The sequence below is a fragment of the Oncorhynchus keta genome, chromosome 34 (genome assembly GCF_023373465.1).
Source record: "Oncorhynchus keta strain PuntledgeMale-10-30-2019 chromosome 34, Oket_V2, whole genome shotgun sequence".
NCBI classification, from domain to species: Eukaryota; Metazoa; Chordata; class Actinopteri; order Salmoniformes; family Salmonidae; genus Oncorhynchus; species Oncorhynchus keta.
In genome coordinates, this window is record NC_068454.1 from 19,515,746 (window position 1) to 19,527,148 (window position 11,403).

The 11,403-nt window shown below is 41.6% G+C and overlaps 2 protein-coding genes across 2 annotated transcripts in view; both read right to left on the minus strand.

Annotated features, from left to right (window-relative positions):
* The window catches only part of LOC118366796 (vang-like protein 1), a 47,248-nt gene extending 43,934 nt beyond the window's left edge, over window positions 1-3,314 (minus strand). Inside the window, exon 1 of the mRNA XM_035749478.1 lies at window positions 3,161-3,314. The gene's annotated coding sequence lies outside the window, so the exon portion shown is untranslated. The remainder of the gene's footprint in view (window positions 1-3,160) is intronic.
* Window positions 3,315-6,898: 3,584 nt separating this feature from the next.
* Window positions 6,899-9,942, minus strand: LOC118366470 (helix-loop-helix protein 2-like). The gene is made up of 2 exons (XM_035749100.2): window positions 9,373-9,942; window positions 6,899-8,491 (listed from the first exon to the last, which is right to left on the minus strand). The coding sequence occupies exon 2, from the start codon at window positions 8,437-8,439 to the stop codon at window positions 8,080-8,082; it is 360 nt and encodes a 119-aa protein (XP_035604993.1). The 5' UTR covers window positions 8,440-8,491; window positions 9,373-9,942; the 3' UTR covers window positions 6,899-8,079.
* Between the last annotated feature and the right edge of the window lie 1,461 nt (window positions 9,943-11,403).

Consider the following 11,403-nt stretch of genomic DNA (forward strand, 5'->3'; position numbering starts at 1 on the left):
TGTTCTTAACGGACTTGCCTAGTAAAATTAAAATTAAAATCTCGTCTGAGCCATTGAATTGCGACTAAACTTTGTCTCTATACTGATGCTTAGCTTGTTTGAGGACATTTCTCCAAAAAGTATGATCTTTGTCCCCATGTGCATTTGCAAACCGTAGTCTGGCTCTGTTATGGCGGTTTTGGAGCATTGGCTTTTTCATTAATGAGCGGCCTTTCAGGTTATGTTGATATAGGACTCATTTTACTGTGGATATAGATACTTTGTACCCGTTTCCCCCAGCATCTTCACAAAGTCCTTTGCTGTTGTTCTGGGATTGATTTGCACTTTTCGCACAAAAGTACGTTCATCTCTAGGAGACCGTGTCTCCTAGAACGTGTCTCCTTCCTGAGCGGTATGACGGCTGCGTGGTCCCATGGTGGTTATACTTGTGTACTATTGTTTGTACAAATGAATGTGGTACCTTCGGGTGTTTGGAAATTGCTCCCAAGGATGAACCAGACTTGTGGAGGTCTACAATTATTTTTCTAAGGTCTTGGCTGATTTCTTTTGATTTTCCCATGATGTCAAGCAAAGGGGCACTGAGTTTGAAGGTAGGCCTTGAAATACATCCACAGGTACACCTCCAATTGACTGAAATTATGTCAATTAGCCTATCAGAAGCTTCTAAAGCCGTGACATAATTTTCTGGAAATTTCCAAGCTGTTTAAAGGCACAGTCAACTTCGTGTATGTAAACTTCTGACCCACTGGAATTGTGATACAGTGAATTATAAGTGAAATAATCTGTAAACAATTGTTGGAAAAATGACTTGTGTCATGCACAAAGTAAATGTGCTAACCGACTTGCCAAAACTATAGTTTGTTAACAGGAAATTTGTGGAGTGGTTGAAAAATGAGTTTTTAATGACTCCAATCTAAGTGTATGTAAACTTCCAACTTCAACTGTATGCCACCTGCCTCCTAAAACAGCACATAGGTGTAGTAAACCAGCGATTCCCAACATTTTTCGGTTACTCTACCACCAACTGAATTTTGATCTTGTGCATTTTACTAGTAGGTTTATGGTCTCACGAGTAGATAGACCAAGTACCCCCAGGGGTCCTAGTACCCCTGGTTGAGAACCACTGTAGTGGTTCCACTGATAGGAGAGTGCTTGGCAGCTGACCATATCCTGCATTCAAAGGCGCTATAGCAGGCAATTCCAGGTGTGTACTGAGGTAACGTACTAGGATGGTGCTTAACAGTGAATCTAGCCCAGTGAACATCGCATCTGATCGATCCATCTACGAGTTCAAAGAAAGGAGATGACCTTTGAGATATAGTGACCCCGGTTAAAGACCTAAGAAGGCTATAAAACGGCTATTACACCGGGTGGCTAACGCACTGTAGCCATGCAAAAATCACTGAAGCTGGAGTTTCCCCATCTCCCTCACTAGGTTTAAGAACCAGCTGTCAGAGCAGCTCACAGATCACTGCACCTGTTCATAGTCCATCTGTATACAGCCCATCTATCTACCTCATCCCCATACTGTATTTATTTATTTTTGCTCCTTTTGCACCACAGTATCTCTACTTGCACATCCATATTTTGCACATCTACCATTCCAGTGTTTAATTGCCGTATTGTAATTACTTCGCCACCGTGGCCTATTTGTCTTAACTCCCTTATTTGACCTAATTTGCACTCACTGTATATAGACTTTGTTTTCTTTTTTTCTACTATATTATTGACTGTACGTTTTGTTCATACCATGTGTAACTAACTCTATGTTGTTGTATGTGTCGAACTGCTATGCTTGATCTTGGCCAGATCACAGTTGCATATGAGAACTTGTTCTCAACTAGCTTACCTGGTTAAATAAAAGTGAGAAAAAAATATCCATGGGAAGATGTTTGGGGTATTCTTTTTGACTATTCAGATAAATCTCCTAAAATCGTACTGGTGTAACAGTAACGTTATGCTATTATATTTGGTTATGTTATGTAGAATACTAATTAATAATGATATGATCTTCCAAAACATTGATTCAGCTTTAATTGAACTTTACTAAACGAGCACCATTGTGAGAAATGGCCGAGTGAAGCTCAGTGTGCTCCGGACCACTGCTGTCCGCTCCGGACCACTGCTGTCCGCTGTGCACCTACCCAACTATTTTTACCTACGCAAAATTTGATGATGCAGAGACCATATGCGGCCTTTTAACGAAAATCTATGAATATTTGGCCAACAAAATATGTCTTTATCTCCGGGAATTTAAAAGAATTAGGGTGGGAAACAGTTAAAAATGGATTGAGTTAAATCACAGCAAATATGTTGAATCACCAACTAATAAGCCTGGAGAGCCTCACAAGTTTGACGAAATGACCAAATATCTTTCAGTATAATACTGCCATTCACTTTTGTTGAACATCACAACACATTTCACGGTACCTATCTGGAGATAATAAAACATGTCTATATTTTAAACACGCTTTTTGTAAGTAGTTACGCCTACCTTTAGCTGGAGCACAGATTATATAGCCTGCTGCGCTACAGAGGGCTATATATGTCTGCTAATATAGGGGTTCCCAAGCCCCATCCCCAAGGCACTAAACAGCTGATTCAAATGATAAAAGCTTGACGATGAGTTGGTTATTTGAATCAACTCTGTTGTGCGATGCCAAAAAACAAAACGTGCACCAGGACCAACTTTGTGAAACCCTGTGCTAGTACAGGACTAGTAAAGGCCCAGTGCACGACTTTTGTGAAGAAAAACAACATTGCAACATAAAACAATAATAGGAATATAATTGTGTTTTTTATTCAGATTTTTCAGAGGACGCTCAGCACCCATACTTCCCGCGGCTATGACTGTAGCATATCTGTTGTCTAGTGGATCATGAACGAGATGCCAACGGAGTAGTCTCGTTTAAAACGTTATTCGGTTGTATAGCAACAAATATGATAAACATCAAAACATATCATAGCAGTGAGAATTATCAACTAAGTCAATGTAATGCGACGCCAAAGAACCGTTACTCGATTCGCGGCGGTACTGAACTTCACTCTGATCCTGGTCTCATGCTTCGAGCTCCAGTTGTTCCTTCACCTGCTGAATGAATTACGATATGAATCACAGATGAACTGGCTACAATATATTTACAATGCGCACATAACTCACCTTTTCACGGGGGCGACATTCCTTCACCTGCGTTTGGACGTGAAATAAAGCCTGCTATACACCGAGGCTGCAAAACGAACCGATCCACAGACGGTATTGCTGCTTCTCCACGGGCGTAGTACAGTTGTGGACAGACAGTGAAGGGATTCTGGGGGAGATTGGCGCGATGATAGGTATACACTAGGGGGCATCGCTGTGTAGGCAGTTATCATCATCTACCAAATGTAGAATATATTAATGAATGTATTAGCATTTAATTCAGTGATGAAATCTAGTCTTTCCTACAGTATGCAGCATTATGAGCGCAGTAACATAGGAACACACACACACAGTGAACGGGTCAAAGGCAGTCAGCTGTGACAACCTTAATCCATGACACTGTAGCCTTGGCTATACTTTACGTTACAATGAATTAGGAACCACATAAGCGTTGTTCCATGTCTGTCATTAACCACTTCATCTAATTAGACCAAGTCCTTATGGTCTTAGCAGATGTGAAGGACTGAATGCATTATATGATGACACCACCCACATAACATCTTCCACAGCCTGCTTTTACCTTAACAATTCTCTCAGATCGGTCAACATTGAAGTGGTAGTTGTGGCTAGAGATTTGCATTGAGCTTTTACCAGACTCTCCTTAGTCAGTTTGTTTGTGTATGTTCCCATCTTTAAAAAATGCACTCACATTTAAAGAGCTGCTGATCATCAAGGACAACAACCACCCGAGCCACGGCCTGTTCATCCCGCTATCATCCAGAAGGCGAGGTCAGTACAGATGCATCAAAGCTGGGACTGAGAGACTGAAAAACAGCTTCTATCTCAAGGCCATCAGACTGTCGGACTGTTAAATAGCACCTTAGGCTGCTGCCCTAATATACATAGACTTCAAATCACTGGCCACTTTAATAAGGGAACACTAGTCACTTTATTAATGTTTACATATTTTGCATTACTCATCTCCTATGTATATACTGTATTCTATTGAATTCTATTCTACTGTCTCTTAGTCTATGCTGCTCCGACAATGCTCGTCCAAAATGTATATATTATTAATTCCATTCCTTTAGATTTGTGTGTATTGTTGTGAAATTGTTATATATTACCTGACCAATAAAATTATATTTGATCATTGACCAGCTGGTGCTGGCTGAACATGTAGTTCTATAGACCAACAGAGGGCAGCCTTGCACCACAAAACTCACCTATTTGCAATAATTCTCTCTCTCTGTCTCTATGTCTCTATGTCTATGTCTCTCTCTCTCTTCAATTCAAGTGCTTTATTGGCATGGGAAACATGTGTTAACATTGCCAAAGCAAGTGAGGTAGATAATATATAAAGTAAAATAAACAATAAAAATTAACAGTAAACATTACACATACAGAAGTTTCAAAACAATAAAGACATTACAAATGTCATATTATATATATATACAGTGTTTTAACAATGTACAAATGGTAAAGGACACAAGATAAAATAAATAAGCATAAATATGGGTTGTATTTACAATGGTGTGTGTTCTGCACTGGTTGCCCTTCTCATGGCAACAGGTCACAAATCTTGCTGCTGTGATGGCACACTGGAATTTCACCCAGTAGATATGGGAGTTTATCAAAATTGTATTTGTTTTCGAATTCTTTGTGGATCTGTGTAATCTGAGGGAAATATGTCTCTCTAGTATGGTCATACATTGGGCAGGAGGTTAGGAAGTGCAGCTCAGTTTCCACCTCATTTTGTGGGCAGTGAGCACATAGCCTGTCTTCTCTTGAGAGCCATGTCTGCCTACGGCGGCCTTTCTCAATAGCAAGGCTATGCTCACTGAGTCTGTACATAGTCAAAGCTTTCCTTAATTTTGGGTCAGTCACAGTGGTCAGGTATTCTGCCGCTGTGTACTCTGTGTAGGGCCAAATAGCATTCTAGTTTGCTCTGTTTTTTTGTTAATTCTTTCCAATGTGTCAAGTAATTATCTTTTTGTTTTCTCATGATTTGGTTGGGTCTAATTGTGCTGCTGTCCTGGGGCTCTGTAGGGTGTGTTTGTGAACAGAGCCCCAGGACCAGCTTGCTTAGGGGACTCTTCTCCAGGTTCATCTCTCTGTAGGTGATGGCTTTGTTGTGGAAGGTTTGGGAATCAATTCCTTTTAAGTGGTTATAGAATTTAACAGCTCTTTTCTGGATTTTTATAATTAGTGGGTATCGGCCTAATTCTGCTCTGCATACATTATTTTTTTGGTGTTCTACGTTGTACACGGAGCAGAACAGACAGACAGAGAGAGAGACAGAGAGAGAGAGAGAGAGACAGACAGAGAGAGAGACAGAGAGAGAGAGAGAGAGACAGACAGACAGAGAGACAGAGAGAGAGACATAGAGAGACAGAGAGAGAGAGAGAGAGAGAGACAGACAGAGAGAGAGACAGAGAGAGAGAGAGAGAGAGAGAGAGAGAGAGACAGACAGACAGAGAGACAGAGAGAGAGACATAGAGAGACAGAGAGAGAGAGAGAGACAGACAGAGAGAGAGACAGAGAGAGAGAGACAGACAGAGAGAGAGACAGAGAGACAGACAGAGAGAGAGAGAGAGAGAGAGACAGAGAGAGAGAGAGACAGAGAGAGAGAGAGAGCACACCAATACTGGTTATAATGGATAGATGACAATAATGTGAAATGGAATGAAAAGAAAAGAAAAAGAAGAAAGGATAGAATCCCTTTATGATATTTGTAATTAACATTTTGTGGTCTGTGGAAAATGTAAAGAAATGCTTTTGTTTGACTATAGATGAAAATGACTTCATATAGGATACAATGTATTACTTGACTCTGATTCAGAGAGTTTGGGCTAAATGCGGTAGACACATTTCAGTTGAATGCATTCAGTTGTCCAACTGATAAGTTGTCCCATTTCACTTCCCTTTCATATATGTAGGCTATGTGATATTTCATTTGATTCTCTCCTGGCATTTAGTTAATGCAAGCTCTCTAGCTATCCGGTGTTACTTGATGTAGCCTATAGCCTATATATATTTGTATTGTTTAGTTGTAATGAATTACCTGGAACAAAGTAGCAGTCTGTTTCAATAGTTTTTGTTGTCTTACGAATTAGAACTACAACATGCTTCTTCTGCATTCACAAAACCGATATGAACTTCCATGTAGAAAATCTTGTTTGTTTATAAATATTTTATGTTTTTCATGTAGGGTTTTCTGTGATGCTTTTAGGTCGAATTATTTATCAATGTTCAAATAATTAACGGTAGGCTATGTCATTATTATTTACATTTACATACATTTACATTTAAGTCATTTAGCAGACGCTCTTATCCAGAGCGACTTACAAATTTCTGTCACGAATGAGCTCTTTGTCCAGCCAATATGCTTTCTTTTCTCTTGTCCATAATTCCCAAGTCACCTCTCCCTAAATGCGCGTGTGTGTGCGCGCGTGTGTGTGCGTGTGCCCGCCCGTGTCCCGGGGGACGTGGCAGACGGATGGGCCGTAATGTGGTTGTCTCGGCTCGTCTGGAGGAACACCTGCCCGGTCCGTGGGGAGAGCGTCTGTCCACCGACTACGGAGGGAAGCTCCGGCTCGGACACTGGCCCAGTGCCCCAGACCTCGCCTCTCCAATCTGGAGAAAATATGAAATACCCTGGCGTCACCCACATCGTTAGCAGATTTTTTTGTTTTTCGAAATTCCACCTGAACGTCTATCTATTCAAAATGTCCATACAACACCAAACATTTAAGAATATTTTAACTTAAAAATCGGTTTATTTGATTGAACAAATTCTGATGATATGTTTCATATCCATGGGTTACTATGAAAGGACGCCCTGAAATGTTAAGCAATCTTTGGAAAGCAGGTATTGGCTACAGTAAACTATGGAGTTTTTGTCACCCAAAAAATGTTAGTCTAAAAAAAGCACGAAACCAACAAACTTCGGGACAATCGAAAATTCGAACAATTAAATTGTCAGCCTAAATCTGAGACTGTCTCACCATACTAAACGAAATATTGCAATTTCCCTTGCAACCTTTGGACTTAAACAAGGATTTCACATTTTTGGGGGAAAATGTTAAACAGATCAAATCTGATAAAAACTGCAATTAAAGAGCAACAATATCCATATGCATGTGCAAAGACCAGACATAAGACATGACACAATGTAAACATTCATTGACAAATAAATAACTTACTAGGCCTAATCCACAACCAACAATGAACACAATATAAAACAACTACTTTCTGTAAATAAGTGCCCAGTTATATTCTATTGTGAACATCAGTGCTGATTTCAGCACATCTCTGCAGCTATAGGTCCTTTAAATCAGCCCTGTCCATGGAGAGAAGTTTGGCCCTGGCAGTAAAGTCTATAAGCTAACAGTACTATTCCTTTCAATATTAGGAACATGGGCCTACAAGAAGTAGGACAACCCGACATTATTGCATTTTCTGACAAAACAAATTTGGATTGAGGTGACTCAGCAGCAGCACTGAATACGTCTGTGGGGAAGTCCAGAGGGGCAGCAGTTTCTTTCCATCACAGCACTGTGAAAGACAGAGAGACATTAGGTCCTGTTTTATTATGTGTCCCTGGCCCAGTGGCACCACACCAGGGGACTTCGGCAGACACAATAGGCACGACAGGGCTCCGAGGCCAGATATGTGGCAACAATGTCCATCTTTCTCGGTCTCCATGGGAAGATCTCAATTACATACTCCTTGCGTCCTCTCTCCTCTCTCCTTGTCTCCTTTTCAAAACCCATTGGAGGAGACGGTCAGAGAGGAGGATCCTCTGGTTTTCTCATCCAATTAGTTTTGAGAAGGAGAAGAGAAGAAAGGAGAGAGGATGCGAAGAGTTTGCAATTGAGATCTTCCCCATGTTCAGTCTTCTCTCCTTCACTGACAGATGTCCATCCCTAACGCCTGCCCTACGCGTCCAGCACATGGTTGAGGTAGGTGATGTAGCAGATTGCCAGCCGGAGGATCTCGATCTTGGACAGCTTCTTGTCTGGCGGAAGTGTCGGGAGAAGTTTCCTCAGCTCTGCGAACCCAACGTTGAAGGCCTCAACGCGGATGCGCTCTCTCGTGGCGTGTGCGGACCGGTACTTGTCTGTGGCACGCCGCCGCCTCCTCTTCTCCTCCCTGCTGAGGGAAGGCATGGACAGAGATCGCGCCTTGCCCTGGCCTTCTGCGGGCTCCGCAGGCATGGGGGCACACTCCATCTTGATGCCGTTCAGCAGGGTCTCTGTGGGCAGCCCGGCATCTGGCTGGTCTGGACTTAGCATCATCTTCAAGCAGTCCGTTCTGTGATCAGTTTTCAGACCAAAGGTTCAACAACCCCTGTGTGAGAGATATGGGTTTAGTCTTATAACAGAGGAGAGATCAGGGGTGAGAATATGTTAGGTTTCTGTGGACAATTAGATTTTTATAAGTGAGAGAATATTTTGGTGAGATGCATGTTCGCACTCCTGTTGTGCACTGTGTCCTTGGTGCTGATTCTAACAACTCACTTCATTGTCTAGGCCTATTAGGCAGCTCAATTCTGATATTTTTCTGGCCAATCAGATCAGCTCTGAAAAAGATCTGATGTGATTGGTCAAAATACCAATTAGTGGCAAAAATATCAGAAGTGGACTGCCTGTGTAAACACAATCCATATGGATTGTCTTATCTGGATTTTTAAAACACCCTATGTAGTAGGGTCTATCGAAATAGCCTATTAGCCTACTACTCATAAAGTTGAGCAATTCTGGCTAGTCTGCCCATTTTAAAATAGTCTCGTCTGGCCATTTCATGGGAACAAATTTCCACAGGCTGCATTCGATTAAAACCGATAGCTGCGAACATACATCACATAACACAGCAGACACGAATTAAGATTTAATTGAAATTAATTATTGGGAGAGCTCTGAATTCACGTGAGCAGCTGACCATCTGTCTCGCAAACGATTCGCGTGCTGTGTAGGCTATGAATGGATGACGCGCGTCTGGAATATGCTGATATACAAACGAGATATCCTTTATGCGCGTTATATAAAGGCACAATATTTTTCATGTTACTTTTAGTTTAGAGGGGATAACATAAATAATTATACAACACTGGAGTTATTTCCATATCAAAATAAACATCATCATATGAAAATGGAAACAGATAGGCCTATAAAACGTTCTTATGTTCTTCCAAAAATGTTTGTTTCAATTGTAGGAATGTTTAAACTCACCTTATACATTTGTTGAACTTTATCCAAGAAGGGTGTACCGCTGAGGAGTTATTTCCACGTTAAAAACTGTGACTCTTGTTGGTTTCTCTAACGGTCAAACATTTCCAACCCTTCTCATCAACATTTCACGTTCGAGAAAAACTCGATTTAAAGGTGATGCCATCAAAGGTCTTCAAATGAGATGTTTGACTATTCAAAACTATTTTACGAGCCTATTAACTAGGCTATAACCAGGTGTTAATGTTTTCTTTCACTTTTACGCAGCATCACTTGATTGTCTGAGGATAAAGATCTTCAGAAGTGTTGTCTCTTGACATCTGCTATAGGAAAACAAAGAAAGTTGTCGTCAGGACAGGGTGCGCTCGTGGACAGAACGACTGCTCCTGTAGTCCGTCTTGTTTTTCCGTGATATTATGATCATATCAGATGCACTATAGTAAACTGCATGCCAGGGGCCATTCTTCTGTGAGGGGACCGATTACAGGGAAACCTTCTGCCTCCTCTAGACTTGTCTCTCCTTCACACGTGCTGACCCTCTTGCGCGTGCCATATCGTGTGAGAGATAAGACGAGCGGACCCCTAATAAAGCCTCCCGCGGAGTGACGGCACAAGAAGCAATACATGTGGAATGTATTGTCTGCTTTTCTCTTCTTACACCCTCCCTCCTTATTTCCTCTGCAGGGATCTATGGACACCAACGTTGACATATGGTAGTGTGTATTGGACAGATCCCGGTTCTGGACACACACTTTAATCATTTGACTAAATGTGTTCCTGAGATGATCATGATGTCCATAAGTGACAGGACACCATCTTGATAAATCAGTTTTATTGATGTAATGCAACTGTTCGGTAATGATTTTCGTCTGTTTCTGTGCCTGGTTTGGGGGCACTGTGTGCTTAATTTGTTGTATGTGTTGTTGTATGCATTGTATGTATGTTTCGAACTGCTTTGCTTTATCTTGGCCAGGTCACAGTTGAAAATGAGAACTTGTTATCAACTGGCATACCTGGTTAAATAAAGGTGAAATAAAAAAATAAAATGAAAAAATTTGTATCAATATGTCATCTCCAACACACAAATCAACTCCATTACTGAATCAACCTGAAACAGCTGCTGTCTTACTAGCCCATCCACTCACACGTAGCTGACCACCACAGTCAAAGCAGATAGCCACCAGCCTGTTTTAGGAGCACCTTTAGTATTGAATAAGTCAAACGGTCTAATGGTCTGAGGCAGCCCAGCCTTGGTGGACATGGTCCTGGTGATGAAAAATGCAGGTTTAACAGCTCAATACGCTCATAGACGGTCTGGGGGCAATAAAGGAGGAGAGAAGATAGGGTTTTGTCACCTCAGATGCTGTAAAACTACAGAATTACACCTGCTCTGCTATCACTGTCACTTTAATAGGCCTGGGGAGTTAATGGAGCTACTCTACAAGGTGGGTAGGGTGAGGTGGAGGAGAGATGGAGGATATATTGGAAGTCACCTGTTTCACTGTATAACCAATCAGAGACATAAACAGACCAACAGCAAGCTCAATAAACGTTACTTTATTACTTGGACCAGTTTCCTCAAATATCATTATATTAAGCTCATGCTACCACAATACATGTACAATATGCCCACTCACACTCAGAAAAACAAGCAGACTCCAATAAATGAATGAAACCGCATAGATGAGAAAGGAACATAAGGCACCATGGTGTGGCCCCATCCCAGTCAGACTGTGTAGGGGTGTCGTGAGAATAAAGAGGTCATAGGTCCAGCAGCCATACTGCTAGAATGAACACACACTGTCACAGGGGAGGGGTGTGTGTATAGGTGTGTGTGTGTGTGTGTGGGTGTAGGTCAGAAAAAAAGTGTGTGTGTGTGTGTATAGTGCGTGTCCCACAGTAAAACAGCTGTTTACAGTAATTGGAACAGAACCGAGCCAGACTGAGGGGTGTCATACAAGGCCAGGGGTGAAGTAGAACAGGACCGAGCCAGGCTGAGGGGTGTCATACAAGGCCAGGGGTGAAGTAGAACAG